The sequence below is a fragment of the Zonotrichia albicollis genome, chromosome Z, assembly GCF_047830755.1.
Source record: "Zonotrichia albicollis isolate bZonAlb1 chromosome Z, bZonAlb1.hap1, whole genome shotgun sequence".
In the NCBI taxonomy this organism is placed as follows: domain Eukaryota; kingdom Metazoa; phylum Chordata; class Aves; order Passeriformes; family Passerellidae; genus Zonotrichia; species Zonotrichia albicollis.
Genome location: NC_133860.1, coordinates 70,081,445 through 70,101,934, shown reverse-complemented (window position 1 = coordinate 70,101,934; position 20,490 = coordinate 70,081,445). Strand labels below are relative to the sequence as shown.

The following is a 20,490-nucleotide window of genomic DNA, read 5'->3' as shown; positions in this document are numbered from 1 at the left end:
CTAATGATGAAAACAGAATATGAAGATGTTTCCTGATAGTAGCAAGTGTGCTTGAGCTGTACACTGTATCAGATAACTTAAAGATAGGTTTTTCCACTAAAAGCAGCATTGTGTTTTTATGGAGTTCACTGGTTCTTTATGTATTTTTTAATGGTTGTGTCATCTATTTATGACATTGGAGAAAGTCTCTGAAAACTGCATGACCATGAAAATAAGCTGTTTCCCCTCTCCTCTCTAAGACAGTTATCTTAAGTAACTGTACAAGCATAGCTATGTGACTTGAAAATATTTTTCCATACTTAGAATAGTCTGCATTAAAATATTTGCCATTTTCTACAAAAGCCTTACTAGGACTTTGACTTTGGAAGAGGTGGTCTGTGTATTCTCAAAATAAGCAGCTCAGTTAGGTTTGTTCTATCTATAAAACTGTCGTGACACCGAGTGATTTCAGTGAAGTTCTAACTTGGGCAATGTTTTAAGGTTCATGGATTTTCAGACACTTATGCCGTGTGAAACTTTGGATATTAGTTGTTATCAGTACCGCATAGTTATTACTTGTGAAGTATAGTACTTATAGCTTTAAAATACATTCTGAACTACAGTCAAAATGTTGTAAAATAGTCAATTTTTTTAAGATGGGTAGCACAGATTCCCCACTATTGCTGTTTACACATGAAGTCCTGTACTGAATTTCAGACATGTACTTCTACACTGATTGTTCTTATGAGCCTTACCTTTAGATGACTAGCAAATAGCAAGATGATGTAATGCTAAGTATTATTAAAAATATTAATAAATCAATAGGATGCAAAATTGAGAAATCAGTTATCTGAAATAAGAATAGTAAGTACAATAATTGTAGATGAGCTGATTTGGGTGCTTCAGAAATGTCAGCACTTGTCAGAGTTACTATATTGTTGCAGTCAATTTATATAGGTAGCAGAGCATTAAAACATATTTTAATAAATGATTGTAACTGTTTTGTCCAGATGCATGCTTAGCTCAGGGGTTTTTTTTCCTTTCTGTGGTCAAATGATGTTCCTACTTATTTGGCAAACAGTAGGGAGGCTTTTTTAATGAATAACAGTAGTACTGAGGTTAGTATGAAAAGTTGCAGGAAATAGAAGTGGTTTTGTTTCTTCATTTACCCTGTCTTTTTCATATTGCTGTTACTTCCTGTCTCTTCATGGTTTTTGGAAAAAAAGTGTACATTTAACCCTGCAGCAAATTTTTATCACAAACCTTATGACATCAATAGGTTTGATTTTTTTTTTTTTTTTTGGTGCAATTTTATGCTGGGTGTAAACTTAAAGGATTTTTCTTGCGGAAAAATTGAACATGTAGTTTGACCATGGATCCAGTGAATAGAGAGAACCCTAAATTCCAATCTTCTTCAGTAAATATGGTGATTATCAAAGTTCTTAGAGCATCTAAGTGCTGTTGATTCACTGAGGAGTCAGGGAAGTTACAACATTGATTTTGCTACAACTTTAGCATCAGGCATTTTCTTTGTGTTTTTTAGGAAACCTATCTCCTCTGTAGAGTTTCAGAGTAGTAATGATTTAATAGAAGTTATTCCAAGTTCAAATCCTTGCTCTCAGACTGACACAGAAGAATCTTTTTTACTTATGAAGAATGGTTTTAAGGAAGACTCCACCCAAGACAAATATTTGAAGATCTATTATGCCACTGAATTTAAAGAACCACAACAAGGTAAAATGTTCAATTCGCTGCTTTCTGAGTTTTGGTTGAGTAATCTTGTTAACTTTTGTAATTTTTTGCACATGTTCCAGAAACATGAAATCATTTGAGTGTTCAAAAACTTTGCAGTTGCATAAGGTATAACCACTAAAGACAGATTTATTCCCTGGAGAAGCAACACTTGTTTTAATAGCTCAAGAGAGATGGCTTTCTGGGCTGGGAGTGCCCCTGGCTGGGTCATGCCCAGCCTCTCACACCCCCCAGTCCTGCTCACAGGGCTGCTCTTGATTTGTTCATTCCCCAGCTTGTGTTGATACAATATCATCTTTCTTGAAATCACAGTAATTTGCAACCTTTTTCTTAATTTGTTTTCTTTGTAGTTAGGGAACTCTAATTAGATTGAGAGGAGTGAGTGCATCATTTAAAATTGCAATGAGCTAAGTTTCTGGGCCAGAACCTACTTCAGAAGTTCCTTTTTCATACTTGAAAGTGCAAACGAGGAAAAAAAATTACCTTTTGTTTTTAACAGATGTTATATAAGGCAAAAGGAAAAGCTAAAGAAAACTAGAGGTTACCATGTGGGCCATAGAAGTCTAGACTTCGTTGCATTTTAAATGTTTTAAGATTTAAGTTTAAAGTAAAAAGCTTATTGTTTTGCTGACATTTATTGTATTCCAACAGTTGCTCAACAATTCTCTTTATTCTGATAATTCTTAGTATTTTTATCTTGTTTTATAATGTTTTTTCTTCTATTTTGTCAGATTTGTGTCTGGAAGAGGAGTTTGTTTTTATTGACAATCTTGAAAGTTTTCGTAAAAAAATGCCAAATTTATCTATACTTCTGAGCAGACTACAGTTTTTTTTAGTGAAAGATCCCCTTTTGGATTCTGAAGGACAGTTTTTAACAGCAGAGAATATTTTCAGGTACCTACAAATTTCTGTATAATATTAAACATAAAACATAGTCTGTGTATAATGCCATTAACATTTTTTTGTTTGTTATATTTTACCTTTGTAACTAGTTTATGTTTGCAACACGTAAAGACTTCAGCTTTTCATCTTAGGATAAAATGAGGAGGGTGAAATTTATATGCATTAAGACAACTGGATTAATGAAATTGTCATTCTTACATTCTATAGGTGTGAAATGCAATCAGGATATTAGTTTTGAAATACTAAAAAATGTGAAAAAATGTGCATCTTTAAGGGACTTAGTCCTTCTTCAAACTGACTGATTCCCTGCCATGAAAGTATCACTAAATTTAGTAGGGCTAGAATTTTACACATGCTTCCATGTTCCTTTTTTCTCTCCTCTCAGATGTGCTGCCAGTAAATCCATGCTCTTACCCTGTTGAATTGTATTTCTTCAAGTTCAAATATTATTTATTTTTATGGTTTTGCTCAGTTTTGTATTGCTAGGTTGATTGAATTTAATTGAATGATACCTATGTCATGAATTTGAACAAACCAGTGCATTTAAACAGGTATGCTGTATCAAAAATGGGCTTAGTGTTTTGTTAATATACTCATCATGTATATGCATTCATAAAGTCTGACTAAACATTTGTGCTGATTTACTTCATGTCTGAACTATTTGTATTGCTTCCTTTGCACTTGGAAGAGTTGCATGACTGACAGGCAAGGTAAAACAGGTTCTAACTGAACCAACTGTACCCATAGTAGAACAAGAAGGAATGGGGTTGTTTGCCTGTTTTTTCAAAGATGAGCCCAGTCTTGCAGTGAATCTTGGATGTAAGACTGTGTGAATGCTGTAAATATACAGTGAAAGAGGTGGGTATTGGATCATGAAGAGACCATCATCCAAATTCTATAAATGACTTTCAGAAATACCAGTAATTGGAGAGAAAAATGCTAATGTGAAGCTTTACAGAAATGGCTCTGACCTCCTGACCTGTGGTTGACTAGCAAAACCATGGACCTGTCCAAGGTGGGAGTCCAGATCTCCTAGTGCAGCACACAGGGAGATGCAATTACTGAAAGGGACTCAATTAGACAGACTTCAGCTTGAGTTAAAATTAATGAGCAGCCCAAGGCTGGACATAGAACAGTTTGTACTCTGCAATCTAAAATATTTCTTCGGAAGATAGTTGTGTGAGGGACTGATAAAGAAGTTACTCTCCTAACAAGTCACTACAAATTTAGTGCCTGTAATTAGCACAAACGCCTGATGAAGCGTTTTCTTTCTGCCTGACAAATCTTCATCCCTGTGCTGCATGTGTCCGTGCTTTACAATGCAAGTATTAGCTTCATTCCTGAGTTTTACTTCCAAGTGTTTTAAAGTTTTTCAGTTAAATCAGGAGCATACTTTTAGTTTTCACTTTAACTAGTAATAAGCACACTCTGCCTTCTTTCATGCTGAATCTTTCCTGAAAATAGGAACAAAAGGTAGCAAAAGATAAATAAGGCAAATAGATTACAGAGATTTTCTGTCTAGTAAAAAATTGTACATTGGAAGAAATTAGATCTGCAGCTTTTGCAGAAAGGACTTTTATATGAGGGGACTTTTGTGCTGGGAGGCTGAAGAATTATAATATGAAGGTTTTTTGATGTAACTGTTTAAGGCAAGCCCCAATATTAAGCAATTCTACTCTGCATATAATGAACTATTTCTTAAAAATTTTCTTTGGTTGATTACACAGATCAGTACAGCATCACTTGTAATTGCCTTCTTAGAAAAGGCATGGATTTAGAAATACGTCTGCCATGTATATGGCTATCAAAACTATTGCAAAGAGTTTCAGTTTTAGACATTAGGTGATACAGAGAAGTCACTTACTTTCTTTTATGATCTTTTAAAGAGAATGTTTGACTTTCCAAAATGGAATGAAGATGGAAGAAAGTCAAAATGATTTGCAGGGGATTAAAGAGAGTTTCTGTACTGTATCTATAAAAGATGAAGAGGTATCATACTGTTTTTTCATACTATATATTACATTAGTGATTATTCTCTGTTATGCGTGTGTGTTTGTTCACCTGCAAGTCATCTTACTGAGTTCTTTTCATATTTGCCAAATGTTTCGAGCTTTCATGTTTCCAATATTAGGAAACACTGACATTATTTGTGGGTTTCTAATTCTTGGATGCTGTTTTGAGGAATCTGTGCTCTGACAAGCTGTTTGTCCTGGTACCTGATGTGTTTGCAGTTTTATGTAGATACTTGTTACACTAAGAATAAAAATTAATTAGAACAGGAAGCCATGACATGAGCTTGGAAAAGGGAAGGCTGCAAGACATGTTCTGGGATTTGGAGGGCCAGATTGGCTTTTTTTTTTTAAAGAAGTCAAATGTACTTTTTGCTCCATTTTTCAAAATTTTAAAAAGCAGACTTTCAGTAAAATAAAGGAGGATTGTACTCGGTTGGGAACTGTAAATTAAGGCACAATTTTTGTGCTCTACTGACTCAATCTGAAGTTGTGTAACGTTGTATTTTACTCTGTATTGAGCAAAGCTTCATGTGTAAATGTCAAATGATTTCTCTCCTAAGAGTTCTTAAATTGGTTTAGGATAAAAGTTATTTGAAGATTTTAAGAAGCTTTGACTGTACAGTCATATGAAAGGAAATTTACTGGCCATTCTGTTGTGATTAATATTTTTTTCAGTATTTCCTGTTGCCTGTTGATTTAGAATTGAGCAAACCTAAGAGTGGCAGATCTGTGACAGTTCCATCATACTTGGAACTAAAGGAGGTGTTAAATTTAGCTCCAGTCACTGTAGATGATGAAGACCTTTGCAAACAAGTGATCAGAGAAGGTGAGGGTTGGTTTTTTTAAGTGCTTGACCTGATTTTCCTTTCATTTGAACACATTTAGCCCAGTCAAACTCTTTTATATTGAGTTCACTTAAAAATTACTTCACAGTTTATCAAATGAGAAGTTCTGTTGATGAACTAGGACCTAGATGAACTAGACGAACTAGAAATTTGTGTTACACCCAAATTTCTGGTATTAGACAGGTCACCTTTAGGGGTAGTAAATGACTTGCCATTTGACTCAGTCCAGGGCTGTGTTGTCATCTTTTACACAAAAGTAATATGAGCTGTGATTTGTGATATATAATCAATATAGCTATAATAATTTGGTGCTGTGCTCTCTAATATGTTTTTAAGTTTACTTTCAGAGACATCCCTAAGAAGATTATATGCAGAGCAGTCATACCATAAAAAATGCTTTTGTTGCATTGTAATTGCAAACACAAAAGCAGATTTCTGGGGGAAAATGGTTAAATATTTCCATGGATAGCAGGATTATTCTCAATGACAGTAATAGTTTCTTGAAAGGAATTTTCGAAAAATTACTGAATGCTTTCAGACTACTGATAAATATAACTTTGATGACAGTTGTTGACTAATGGATTGATTTGTATGACAGTATTTTGTTTAGTTAAAAGAAAAAGGCATTGCCTGAGGGTTGGGCTTTTTTAAAGTCAAAATAAATAATTTTCCACGTTTTTGGTGGACAGAAAGCAGCTCAAAGAAGGAGGCTTAATGCTTCTAAAGATGGCGGATGTGTGCTGAATTCTGTCTCATAGAACAGCAGTTTGAAGTAAACCAGTCTCTTACTGAAGACAGAAACAATACTTTAAAAGTGGATATTTCATTAAAACAGTTTTGTGTGCATTCCCCGATATATTTAGTATGTGTCATGTTTCAAGCTGAGATTGCAGAGATTTGAGGATTCCGTACATAAAAGTCAACCTATTGTGGGTGGTTTTGTTTTAGTCCTTTTTTGGTAGCAAAAGAATCTACGTACACATACCCTAGTAGCTTATATTTAGGCTACTTAGTTGCTCTGGAAATCATTGTAGTCATAAGATCTTGGGATAATTCAGATAGTGACTGCACAGTATTGGGGGGGGGATTTTTTTGTCACTTAAGGGACAAGACTGAGCACTGCTCTAATCAGTTAAAGCATCTGGGGCTACCAAGCGTGATTAATTTTTCATAACAATGTATCATGGAGTTTCAATAAAAAGACTGAAAGGTCTGACTGGGAAAATTAATAAATGGTTCGTTTATGGCTCCTTTTAAAATCTGTTTTCAGATCTCAAAGCAGAAATTACATGCAAAATAGAAATTTCCAAGTACTGTGCCATTCCACAAGAGATTTGCTCCAGTATTAGCACAAGTATGTTGGAATTCTGTGAGTCAGGTACGAAGATCTGTATAAATCAAGGGATAATATTTAAGATGAATTCTTCAAGTAGTTTCTCTAATATTCTATTTTTGGGAGAACATGTATCACACAGGTAAGAAGATTCACTTTGTGTAATCTATTCTTTTGTACCCACACCATAAGGAGGTAGAAGCGAGATGCTCCTTTGTAGAGCTTTATAGTCTAAACACATGCACCTTTACAATTCCTTCGTGTTGCATTTGGCTGTAAGCAATGTCTATAACTTTTGCACTTTATTAGATTTTTAGATCTTTTTATATCTAGCAACTCATCTACCGAGAGAGGGGAGATGAAAGTTAAGGCAGATTGATTAAAATTGTGGAGTCAAAGAGCACAGTTTAAAGTTTGTTGAAGTCTGATATAAATGCTTTCAAAAGAGGGTGGTGGAGAAACAATTCAGGTAACAGTGCTGTGTTTATAAATTCTAGAGACTGAAAACTCCTGTGCAGATATCCTGTTTTGCAAATGGCTCAGTAATTGTGTGTGATTGGGAAATTAGGCCAGAGCTGTTTTCTACAGAAATAAACTCCACCTGTTAAGTATGTGCTAATATGCATTGGATCCTTTCTTCTCCTGCACTGGAATCAGGAAATACACTCCGTGCGTCCACGTTTATTATGTTGAAAACCCAAGTCATGCTGTTTACACCATTGACCAGTGCTGAGCAGCTTTGGTGTCTCACTGCTCAACCTAGTCATCCAACCTTAGTTAAAGTTTTTTTGGGTTCCAGATGTAACCTTTCAAAATAATGTACAGTCTTTGCCAGACCTACTATATTCACAGCTAAATTCTGGCTGACTAAGCGAGGCAGGAAAATGGCTGTGCTGGTGACATTTTTCACCTTTCGTTTAATGTAGAAGAGCCTGCACAAAGAGTAACATTTACAAATAAATGTGATCTGAGCATGATGATGCATGTACATCTCATCCTCATGTATATCCTTTCTATGAAAAGATCTATCCATTGTTGCAGTGGACAGTAGCAGTATTATCCATCAGTGCTTGTTTACTTGATAGTTTTCCATACAGAAGTTATTAAAATACTCAAGAAATGTTGAGTTTTCTCCAGACCAAGACCTTTCTTATTGTCTTAGTTTCAACAAGTTTTAAATTTAGCTGATAGTTGTCCCCTGCAGACTAATAGTACTAATAGTACCATGCTTTAGATACTCTATTGTAGTGGAATTTTGGTTGGAACAATCATATCATTCAAAGTGTCTGATATAAAAGCTCAATGCAAACACACCAAGTTCCACCAAGATAAAGTTAAGCTTATTTTACATCTGGGGATTATTGTCTAGCATGATAAACTGTAATCTGTGTGTAGTCAGCTCCCTTGACTGCTCTTTACTTCTAAAGCTTACAAGCAGGAGGGGCTTAAGTGCAGTAGATCGGACTCTTGCCCTGTATGTAGTACTAAAAAATAGACTGTGATCTTCTTTAGGGTATTGTTCATTCTTCTGCAGTAGATGAGTGGTCAAGCCATCTTGAATTGTCTTTTAAAGAAAGTGGCTGCATTAGTCTTTATTACCAGTTGCTGTCTTGGGTCTGGTGTTGATCAAGCTGAATTCTATTGTTAGGCAGCCACAATCAGCTTCCATCTCTCTCTCTCTCTTTTTTCTTTTTTTTTTCAGAATGGACTCAGGTCTGTAGGCTAGAGACCTACAAATGTGTGCAAGCATAGGTAACTAGAAGACTGTCAGGTACCTCAGCTGAAACCTGACACCCAATACTGACACCAATAGAAACTTGTGCTATCAAGCAGTCTTCTCTTTCTAATTAATTTTGCTCTTTATGAGTTACCAGAAGTGAAATATGTTTGCTTAAATTCAGTGAAGAAGCAGTCATAAGACTGAACATTCTTTCTGTAGTCACTGAGTTTGTTTAGAAAAGGCATTGAGAGACAAGGATAGTTCTCTGAGTCAGCAATGTTCTGAGAAGGGAATGTTACTCTGGGTGTAGGCAGAGTTTAACTAATGTAGCTGATAAAGAATTCCAGTCTCAAAGGCATAAATAACTAGACAAGAACAAATATTAATAGTATTGCTCAAAGAGAAAGAATAGTTCTTTTTAGATACAGCAGGTATTTTTGCTGTCCTGAGACAGCAAAAATATTTTCTGTCTTGTTCAAAGTAAAGTCCTAAAATTGTCACTCCTCACAAAAACTGGTTTGTGAGCTGAAGTTCACAGCATGAGTTCATTGAACCTTTTTTGTTCTAAGTGGAAAAGAAGTTACACTGACTGGAAGTGTGTTGTTTTATTTTGTACCCACTTTAATTTCTTACTTTTTTTCCCTGTTTTTCTGATATGTTTATGTCCTCTGGCTTTCTATCACTGTTCCTTACCCTTCCTGCCTAACAATCAGCTTGTTAGGTCCTTCAAGGAGAAGCTGTGAGCAGCTGGACAGGTGACTGATTCATAGGCTTCTTTGTGCCCATTGTCCAGGCAATGTGGGTGTGATGGTTGCATCTACTTGCTGCCTGGTAGAAGGAACAGGGAATTCATTATAAGTGTTTTTCCTTGTGGAGGTGCCGATTTATTCACAATTTTTAGTTTTCACAGAACATGGAACGACTGTGGTTTTTCTGGTTTCTACTTTTGGATTAGTAGAATGCTGTAGAAACTAATACCAAGGCAATCATGTGAACCACCAAAATCAATGAAGTTGCAAATTTGTAATAAGACTTGAATAAAACCCGGTAATCATTAATATGTCCACATTTAATATAATAGGGAGGAAGAAATAAAAAATGTTCAAAATTATTTGTAGAAGACTTTTAACATGCCAGGTTTTTTGTATACTGCTTTAAAAAAAAGAAACAACCAAAACCAAAAACTGGTGTTGTAATTAATTTCAGTGATCTCCCTAGAAATTTCAATGAGAACTAATTCTGCTTGAAAGAGTATTTTTTTTTTCATTAAAATCCTGACTGCTTTTGAAGTTCCTGAGGCTTTTCTTACAGCAACCACAATATTGCCTATAGTGTCTCTCACACTTAATTAACTTCATTTATGGATAAAATTCAAAATCTCAGCTGTGATACCTGGTGATTTAATTATAAAAATAATCTTATCTGTGAAGCATATGTACCCAGAACTACATCAAGGAATGTGATCTACAATTGTTTCCCCAAACTGTCTGGAAATTGTATGTGTGGGGCATATAGCTTATTGAATTGTCCCATGAAAATATTGTCTATTTTAATCCAGAACTTCACTTGTGTAAGATTCATAAGCATGTATATTTCATTCACAAGTAGCTTTGTGATTTTGATTTTTATTTTTGTTTTGGCTGGGGCTTTATGCAATTTCCAGCTGAATACATTCCATATTTGAAAGATGAAATGGAAGTGCCTTTAACTCCTCCATGCAGACAACAAAGATCATGGGTTAATTTTCTGTGCAGAGGACTTCAAGAAGAACCTATTTCTCTCTCTGGTAACAGGTAATGAAACCTTGGTAGTGACAAATTCTGTCATGAATCCTCAAAATTAATGAAAAAATAACTTCACTGTATTTATGAATTGGTACTTACTTACATTCTTTGAGCTGCAAATATATTTTATTTTGTGTGAAAGAGTGATGAAATGCACAGTCTATATGTGTGGTTTTCTAGAGGCATCTGAAAAAGGAAAGAAAGTTGCTTCCATAGTCCTCTTTCTCTGGGAGGATTTTATAGCCTGAAAATCCAGTCTTGTTTTTGCAGTAGGCAACAGTAAATATTTAAAGTATTTAGCTAGTGTATGTATGGGCATATGCATGTATTTATGCTTATGGCAAGCACATATGTTGCACAAGGATCACCTGCAAAATGTCCAGAAGAGATATAGTAAGAAAGTATTGTCTGTTTCAGGGATACCCTCCAACACTAGATTTCAGGCCTTTTCATGCCAATATAGGATTAGGATTGCTCCCTCTTTTCCTTCTCATCTTATTTGAGACTAGCGTTTCTTGCCTTGCTATCTTTTTAGCACATGCAGGAAGAATTTCAATATCACTTTGGGATGGGAGCCACAGTCTAGACAGAGTTTTCACTCAGTGCTCCTTTACTTCATGACCCAACCTTGATGGCTCCTCCACTTACTCTTTCCTATCATCCTCCGTATGGATAGGAAAAAAAAATTCAGGAATGAGTGAATGAATGAATGAACTGAAAATTTAAAGACAAAGTATATATCTTTAAAAGTATATCTATATAAATCAAAATTCAACAGATAATGCTGCTAAATTTCATACCTGCACATTTTTTTATGTTCTTCATAGTATTTTGATTGCAGAGCCCTCTAGGGAATTCTTAGAATCTTTGGTATGGCAATCAGAGAAGTATCGGGATAATATGAGCTCTCTTTTGCTTGTCGGTAAGGATTCTAATCGATGACCAATTTCTAACTGATGTTTATAAGTTCCATGTACGTGCAGAAATATAGCAGAAAATATAATGTTATATTACAGAGCATATACTTGAGCAATTGAAGTTTATTCAGTTACTGTAACCCTGTGAAGTTTTGTGATTATTTTAGTACTTACAAGAAGTTAGAGTATGGCAACACAGAAGTTGAAATACCATGTATCCTTCTATGGCAATAATTTGAATTAAGCAAGAGTTTTATTTTTTTATGACAGTGTTCACTACTGTTATATGAAATAACTTATAGTTGAAATTTGGTAATCTGTTTAACTCATTCCTGTGTGGTATTTTCCTATAAATAATGTTTCAAAATATGTAGCAACCAATACAATACTACTGTTAATGGAAAATAATATTGTAACTTCACAAGAGTAGAAGAGAAGCAGAATACACAAAACCAAAACAAGCTGCAGGCTATTCATGAAAGTGCCAGAATATATATTACTACTATTCTTTCATTTCACTTTATTTGCCTTCATTTTACAAGTCTCAGGATTAAGTTCTGTATATTGACTTGTTTTGTTGTCCAATTCATTTGTACTTTGACTTATAATTGAAAATAATGTATGGTATGCTCATTACTGTTTCAGTTAATTTTTTTCAGCTAAGGATATGATAAGTCTTTGTAACCATGACAATAACCTACTGATAATTAACAAGATAATTTGTAACTTTAGTAATGCAGCTACACATTATTAGATTTGAAAAAAAATTGAAACCCTCACCCTTTCTACTCACAGAACTCAGAAAAGCACACTTCCTCTGATAGTGTTAACCACTTTGCTCTTAAATCTATTGATGGACACAGAGTTACAAAAGGAAGTATGAATAACAGATACATGTAATAGGCCAGGAGTACTTGGGAGCTTTCATTTCAAAAAGGACATTCTGTTTTCATTTTTCTGGTTTATTGATATTATGTGTTAATTTCTGGTTCTTTTGTAGAGCATCCAGCTGTTAACCTTGCACATCAGCATCATTCACTGAGAGAGCTGAAGAAAAAACTGCTGCTTGAGGTTGAAGCACCAATGCTTGGCTCACTAGAGGAGGGCTGGTGGCTTCATAGAGTTTTAAATCCAGCAGCTGTAGAAATTTTGGAACAATTCAATATGGATGGAAGTAATGCAAACAGTCTACTTCCAACAGAAGTAGAAACATTCACACAATTTACAACATATAAATTAGAAAGTAAGTATCCTCTTTTTTAAAATAAGTGATAGAAAGGCAAAGATTGGTACTTAAACAGAGAATCATGCAGGGAGTTACAGATCTCCAAGAACAAAGGAAATTAATTTTTTCTTATTCTTAAGAACAAAATGTTTTACATTAAAATGAAGGAAGGACACTACTGCATTTAAGGTGTACTTTCACTAACTTAGAAGAAATTGGAGAAAGAAAAGTGTTGAGCTACACAAAGTCATTTTTTTTCTGTTACTGTGCAGATGAAGAATACCCTCCACCAGTCATTTTTTAATAAAATAGTTTCATTCAGGATAATTTCTTAAGTAGTAGTAGTTTTGCTTTGAAATATTTTAATAAAGCAGATATTCACATAGTCCTACCTGTACAAGGTCAGTGGGGGGAGTATGTTAGAGTGAAAATTCCTTATTTTGTGAGGCTGTAGAGGGGTTATTTTATGCAGACTATTTCAAATTTGAACAGCTCATCACTTCAGAATTTTTCATGGACATTTTTGCATACTTGTAATCAAACTTCAACAAAAAAAGCAAAAAGTTATTCAGATTTTGTTGTATAACTATGGCTAGACTGCAAGGCACCAGCTGTGGTTGTAGAACTCCAAGGATTGACAGTAACATGATATATTGTGAAACATGTAGATACTGCTCATGCAGGAACATTTCCAATTAACTGCTTTTTACATTCTTTAATTGTTTAGCTACTGTATTTCAGATGGATGTGCAGCCACGGTACAAAAAAGTCGTAGTTCTAGTGAAGCATATCTTCAGAGGGAACTGTTTGCGTTCTTCTTTTTTCTCTCTAGGAAACAAAAATTGACAATTTTTCTTCTTAATGAAATGTATTTCATCTCACTTTCTAGAAATCTAACATCAGTAAATTCCATGTAGATGGTGAAAACTTCAAACAATAGCCTTGCCTTCTGTATCTTAATACTGTGCATTTTACTTAGAACTAGTCAGTGCAAGTTTTCTGAAAAGGGATCCTAGTGATCTGAGAAGGCGCAAAGAAGAAGTTTCTAAAAATACCTTGTCTTTAAATCACCCAAAGTCCTTAATTCCAATGAGGAAAAAGAAAAGAAAAAAATCTGTGTCGTAGCACATAAATTAAATTGTATTTTTTAGGATGGCTTGAGGAGAAGAATTGTGTGACAAACCAAGAGCTGCTTTCTGCTGAAGGACATTCATCAGAGAAAGTAGTTAATCCTGACTTGTCACTGCAGATTCAAAGGCAGAACTTTGCTGTGAGTGCTCTGTCACCTGCCAAAATTCACAGTACAAATACATCTGTAGCAGAGCTTACTGGAGGAAGCATAAGCAAGATTAAGACAGAAGAGGCAATTTACTTCTTAAACCAAGAAAAGAAAACCCCCGAACCATTTGAATCAGACAGCTGTAAAGATGTGTCTTCTAAACTAGACAAATCATCCTGTAGTGGAAAGCCTGCATCTCTTGCACTTGCTTCTAAATGGGCCAACGATGATTCTGATCTGAACAACTTCATTATGATGAGATCTAAATATACAGTCACCCAAAGAGAGGACAAATATTATGTAGATAGGCCTGAAAAAGGTATGTGAACCAGTGTAATCTGCCATTTTATCCAGATTAAATTCTTCTCCATTTCACCAGTTACAACAGATGCTAGTTCATCCTAGTGAATTATTTGAAGTAAATTGGCAACATTTTTGTGGTCTTAAATGTAACTGAATTTTTAGCTAAGTATCTTACCTTTTGTTGTTTTCCCTTAGATATATTAGAGGATTTTGGTTGGTTGGTTGGTTTACTTGGGATGAGCTGGGGGCGGGGGTGCGATTTTTTTTGTTGAGAGTGATATTTCATAAAATAAATATTTGAGTTCATTCCTATTCTGACCAAGTAACTGTAAATGGTACTTAATTCTGAAGATCTGTTCCATCCATATGTTCTAAATTTGATCTCTTGGCCACTTGGAGAAGTAGTAATCCTCAAATTCATTGTAGTTGTCAGATGGCAAATATCAGTACTCACTTCTGTAGCCTAGGAAATGAACAGGAATTGTTCATTGGAGCTATTGACGTTGGTGCAAACCCCATCAATTCATCAAACAATGCACCAGACCAGATATTAGGGAAAACAGAAAATTGTTGGTAGCCTGTTCTTGTTGATGGCAGTACTTGGAAAAGAATATCATATTATGTGCTCAGCATTGAAGGAGTGCAAAATAGCAGAGAGGTAAAAAAAAGTAGAACTTTCTTGTTTGGTTTTTAAAAGAATTCTCTGTGACATAAAGTGGCAGGTAACAGTGGCATACCTCCAAATTCACTTTTCAGAATGTAATTATATGTAAAAAAAAATTTGATAAACTTTTTGGACTTGTATGAGAGAATTTTTACAATAACTTTTATCTGTGTTTTAGTTAAATGTCCTAGCATTAACCAAAACCAAACAGTTGTTACATAAAAGCCTCAGCAATACTTCCTGTAGAGTTGGGATGTTTGTTTAATTGCAAGCTTATGAAATCTTTTGGGAGTAAATTTTTTTTTTGTAAAATTCATGTGTTTCTGACTCTGTCGAAGATGCATAAAACTTTTCATGGCGTCAGAAAGCAATAATTCAAATTTTAGAAGTAAGAGACCGAGGTACCTGAAGTTTTATGCTGCCCTCTAGTGGACCCTGACCAGCACTGCATCGGCCAACGAGGAATCCAGGCGTATTGAAAGACAAGTTGTCACCTTCTCGAGTAGGCTTGGGAGGGTTTAAGAAGATTCAGTGCAGATTAAGATATGTGTACAGGTAGTCCACGGTGTGCGGATCAGTTACGCCTGACATGTAGAGAAGCCACAGGGGGACTGTGATGAGCCACATCCATGTAGAAATTATATAAAACATAGCATCCTTTCGCAATAAAGAAAAGTTTTTATCAAGGGTCATTCTAACTCTAACTGAAAAGTAGAAAGGCCAGAGGTGCCTGTAAGGCCTCTTCGTTGTTTTAATTATTTTTTTAAAGATATCATTTTGTGTAATGTTTAGAAAATATGCAGGAGGGAAATAGTAGAAACAACTCAGTGATCCAGTTTTGAACCCCAGACATCTTTTCAAAATAAGGCAAATTATCTAAGTTAACTAGAATAAAAATTCAGTTTTTCTTTGCCTTTTGTCTCTGTATTATTAGTTTATTTGCTGAGGGAAGTGGCCTTCTTAAGTAGAAAAGTCAATAATATTTAAGAATATCCTTATTCGATAAGAACCGCTCTCACAGAAAAATAATCAGAAATAAAGATAAGAGGCTTTGTGGCCAGAAGTTGAAGCTCATGTGTTTGTATGTATCAAGAAGAAGGAAGGCTACTTAGAAATATTAACTAGTTGCAAAAGATAGCTAGATGAAAGGAGAAAAATTATTTTCAATATGCAATTCTTTTTATCTTTTTTTTTTTCTATTTGCAACTTCTGTGTTCTTTCCCCGTGGCTTAAAGTATCTAAACTTTTCTACTCACACTCACTGGTGTGCTTTTCATACTTGGAGCTCCTTATGGTCAGCAGCATATTTTCTGTCATGCATTTTTTCTCCATATAAAGGTAGATGAGGTTTCCTATGGAACTATATTATAGACCAGTAGTACCAGCTCCTTGACTTTCCCAGGTCTGTATTTCTGCTCTTAGGAAGAGCAATCTGATAATGCTTAACTTCTTGGGCTGTGAAGGCTGAGAGGGCCTAACCTGTTTTTGCATCTTGTGGATTTTTGTACTGTATAAGTCCAGGAAAACAATAAAGAATTCATAAAGAGAAAATGTGTGTTTCCCAAAAACAACTTCATTTGAATTTTTTTTTTCATGTAGAGTAATTTATAGAGCAGTTTTCTTATTTATTGAGCTGGTTTTGTGGTTAGCTAAATATTCACTTGTGGTTTCATTATTTAGGGGTACAGCCTGAAGATCAGCATATCAATATTCTCAAAGAGGACAATTCTTTTTGTGAGACTGTAAAAACGGAGGAAAACACCCAAGAGAATAAAGACAGTATCACTATCAATATTCAGCCATCAGGTATACACTGTTTTTAGAACTGTTTTACCTTCTCCCAGGTAATAAGTGACAGGACAGAGGAAATGGCATCAAGCTGCACCAGATGAGGTTTAGATTGGAAATTGGGGAAACTTTGTCATTGGAAAGGTAATCAGGCATTGGAACTGGCTTCCCGAGGTAGTGGTAGACCCACCAGCCCTGGCAGTGTTCAAAAAAACTGAGTATGTGGCACTTGAGGACTTGGGTTAGTGGTGAACATGGTGATGCTCGGTTAGCAGTTGAGCTCAATGATCTTACTTATTCTATGATTCTATGTAGTTTTGTAGTAGAATTTTATATAAAATAGTAGTGCTCAGACAAATACAGAAATTATTAGACTTAGTCTCTTCTCTTTGTGGCTGGAAGTATTACAAGTAGACAGATATTTATTTGGCACAGAGATGAGAACAGGCTATGGAGCTCCATCTTAAGACTAAAGCCAATTGTATGCATGGAAAAAAAAGTAACTGAGACTTAGAGTAATGTCTGGTCAAAATTAGCAGACATGAAATCTCTTAATACCATTTAGTACTTTCCATTTATTATTTTGCACATTTTTGTCTAAGTAAATGGGAAATGGGGATGGAAGAGATCAGTAGTCATTTTGATAGGAAAGGTCTTTACCACAGTAGAAATCAACAAGGGATTTATCTCAGATATGACTGGGCCTTACCCCTTGAACTCTGGTTGTTGTATGAGGCATTGTATCAAAGAACATAACTGACAACGCTTTTTTCATGTAGTAGAAATGGTAGAGGAGAACCTAGAAAATATTTATCCAAGCTATATACATAACCAGCCCTAGGAAGTTGTAGGCCTAGCAGAGATTAGTTTGGTTTTCTGAGAAATGCATTCATTTGAGCCATGTGCTTAATAGAATTTTCTTTCACAGTGCCAGTGAAAGAGTAGAATGGTCTTTTCGTCTGTTCACTTCTGAGATGGGAATCACAGCTTTAAGCTTATTTTTGAATTTTTTTTTTTTTTAATTTTGAAGCAAAATTCCTTTAATGCAACAGGAGAGGGAAATTAAAGCATTTCTGCAGTCGAAACAAAAATCAGCATTTCAAAAATTACTGTGATGTAGAAACAGGCTGCTGTAGAACAACTGAATAGTAGAACAATCTTAGTGTGGGTCACAGGAGTAAAAAATTCTAGCTTCTCCTCATGGAGTTTCATCATGTTATCAAATGCAATGTGGTTACCTGCTGTGAGGATGAGCTGATTGATACACTCAGGAGAGCCTGTGGCAAGTTAACTTCTTTCCATTAATGTTGCAGCTTGCCTGAACAAGATAAAGTTGTTAATGTTTACCTCGGTCTTTTTAATATTCATGTCCAGTAGTGGTATGTGAAACCAGACTTCATTATTATGTTTTGTTCATTGTGTTATCCAGAAAGCCAATGCCAGGCATACTGCCTCTTGGAAGAAGCAGCTATTCCTGTACTAAAAGATTTGACACACCTGGGTGTACTTGCTTCTGTTACTTGGAGCTTTGACAGTGTTAAAATTGATCATACAAGGTTTTTCTTGAAACAACAAGAGAAAGTGATATATGATAATTTTAAACAAGGTATGTCTTTAAAACATCTGTTCTTCTTTGAAACTAATTCAGACTTAATTGGTGAGACAAGGTCAAGATGTTTTATAAATTAATGGTAAATCTTTTAACAGTTTATCTTATAGAGTTACAACTGATTTCCTCTTTTATTTCAAAAATGTCTCATTGTTCAACATTACATTTATTAACTTCAATATTGCAATACAGAATTATTCTAATTGGATTTAAATTTAAAATATTTTACATGTGCTTCAGAAATATATGGCAAAAATATAGCAAACAATGTTCTTTTTTTTTTTTTACACCTGCATAATGCCAAACACTGTCTGTGTTAGAAATCAGGAGAAAAAAAATCTATTATACTTTGGTTTCCTTCTGACTTCATTTCTCTCATATGCAGCATGTGAAAGCCCTATAAAAACAGAAAACTTAGAAGGAAAGTCATCAAAGTTAGTGACTCCTTACAAAGATTTTTGACTGTAAAGAGAGTCAGGAAAACTTCATAACAAAATAGAGACTGATCTGAGGAACATTAGGAAGTTACTTGGTATTTTGTGCTATTTCTTGAGTTGTACAGCTCATAGTTGAGAACTAGTTGTAAGGATAACATAGTAGGCAGTCTACTACATGCCAAGTTTCCATATTATGTCACAAATTATGCAATAAACTCTTGATGTCTCAATTTCATTATTTTCTGTGTTGAATGTATTTTTCTCAAAGAAAACATTAACAACCATGAAACCACAAATGAGAAGGAAAGCAAAAAGAAACTGTAGTTGGCCCTACAGAATGACAGACTGATGATTTATGGAATTATCATATTAAAATTAGCAGCAGCAGTGTTCTTTTAATGTGAAGGAGTTTACAAAATAGCAAACATCATCTTCACAAACAAGAGAGATAAACATGGTATCTATATCTGTATCAGTGAATCACAGAAAGGAAAACATTAGTGAGAAAAGTGTACAGAGAATTACTACTGCTTCTCTGAATCAAGGAAAAGAATATGTCTGCATTTCAATTCAAGATTAATCTAAGAAAACTTACATCCTCTCAAACACAGTGTACATGCTATAGAAATTGCATTTTTCCCCAGCTAAAGCAGCAGAAAGTAAGAACTTTCTTGCTGGAAGATTCACAGAAACAAGAGAGAAAATATCCAATTCATTCCTAATGAATATTTCTCTGTCTCTGTACGAGATACAAAAATCTCCCTAGTAATGTACTTCTTTTATTTCCTTCCTGGTTTTAAATAGTTTCACAATATCCAGTCTTATTCCACTTTCCTCCAGACTATGCTGATGTATTTGTTCCTTAATCCCTGGGTGGACATAGAAAACAATCACTTACTGGGATGGTAGTGATCTGTTAGCAGATTACTATTCCCCTGCTGGTCTTTTATGCATCAAATATCACCAAGTGCTCCAGTCTTTCATCATAAAATGGTTTCTTACTGTGTTCTGTTGTTTCTAAATGACCTGTATTCCTCACTGATTGGTGTAAGGAGTTGGATATAGTCCTTCACTAACAGAGCTGGACATTAAGTTTCCATCTTTTGATGCAGAATAGTTGCGATATCTTTCATGCAGTTTCCAGCTAAGTCCTTCTGTATGCTGTGTCCTTAAGTTGATTTTTCCTTCCCAAGTGTGTTGCTTGTATTTTTGAATTAAAAGTTATGTTAATCCCAGTACACAGAAGTAGCTACTATTTTTCTCCTAGAATGCACCTTCAGCTGTAGTAATTTATTCATTGATTATCTTCCTCAACCTTTTTAAGCAATTTGAAGTATGTGTTTTGTTATGAAGCACACTTACTCTGTAGTTGTGTTTTCAAAAATTTCTGGTTTATAATGATGAACTGCACAATTAACTGTGTGCAATTTTCAAAAATACCTTCTGCCTTCAGACTAGAAATTCCTGCCTCTTCAGTCAAGTCCTATAATATATATTCAAAATGAACACACAATACAGAATAGGAAGCCCATAAATTTGTTTGAAGTGTTTGGGGTTAAGAAGGAGCAAGTGTCATTCAGATTTACCTTTTTGAGGGTGAAGATTCTCGTAATGAGATGTTAATTAAGTGCAAAGAATTGCCACACTAAAATCAGTAAAGCAATGTAGTTTTAATGACATGCCCAGGGGACCTGTTACCTCCTCCTCCAGCAAGCACCATCTATCTGTACACACCTTTCCAAAACACTGACCTGTGTGCCACTTGCCCTGGATCGCATGACCTGGGAAATGTTATGCTACATCTTAAGCTATTTGGCAAAACCACCAGATCTGAAGGTTAAGCTTTGAAGGTTATCTATATTCAAGTGTGTTTAATGAAAATACCAGGATCTTTTAAGCTGACTACATATATATACATATAAAATGTGAGTTCTGCCATC

The 20,490-nt window shown here is 35.0% G+C and overlaps 1 protein-coding gene across 1 annotated transcript in view; it reads left to right on the top strand.

Annotated features, from left to right (window-relative positions):
• Positions 1-20,490, top strand: part of SHOC1 (shortage in chiasmata 1) — a 48,417-nt gene that overhangs the window by 6,342 nt on the left and 21,585 nt on the right. Inside the window, exons 5-15 of the mRNA XM_026797108.2 lie at positions 1,523-1,713; positions 2,463-2,625; positions 4,521-4,623; positions 5,322-5,472; positions 6,762-6,869; positions 10,208-10,337; positions 11,156-11,250; positions 12,246-12,488; positions 13,622-14,068; positions 16,397-16,522; positions 17,934-18,110. Coding sequence (XP_026652909.1) covers positions 1,523-1,713; positions 2,463-2,625; positions 4,521-4,623; positions 5,322-5,472; positions 6,762-6,869; positions 10,208-10,337; positions 11,156-11,250; positions 12,246-12,488; positions 13,622-14,068; positions 16,397-16,522; positions 17,934-18,110 — 1,934 coding nt within the window. The remainder of the gene's footprint in view (positions 1-1,522; positions 1,714-2,462; positions 2,626-4,520; positions 4,624-5,321; positions 5,473-6,761; positions 6,870-10,207; positions 10,338-11,155; positions 11,251-12,245; positions 12,489-13,621; positions 14,069-16,396; positions 16,523-17,933; positions 18,111-20,490) is intronic.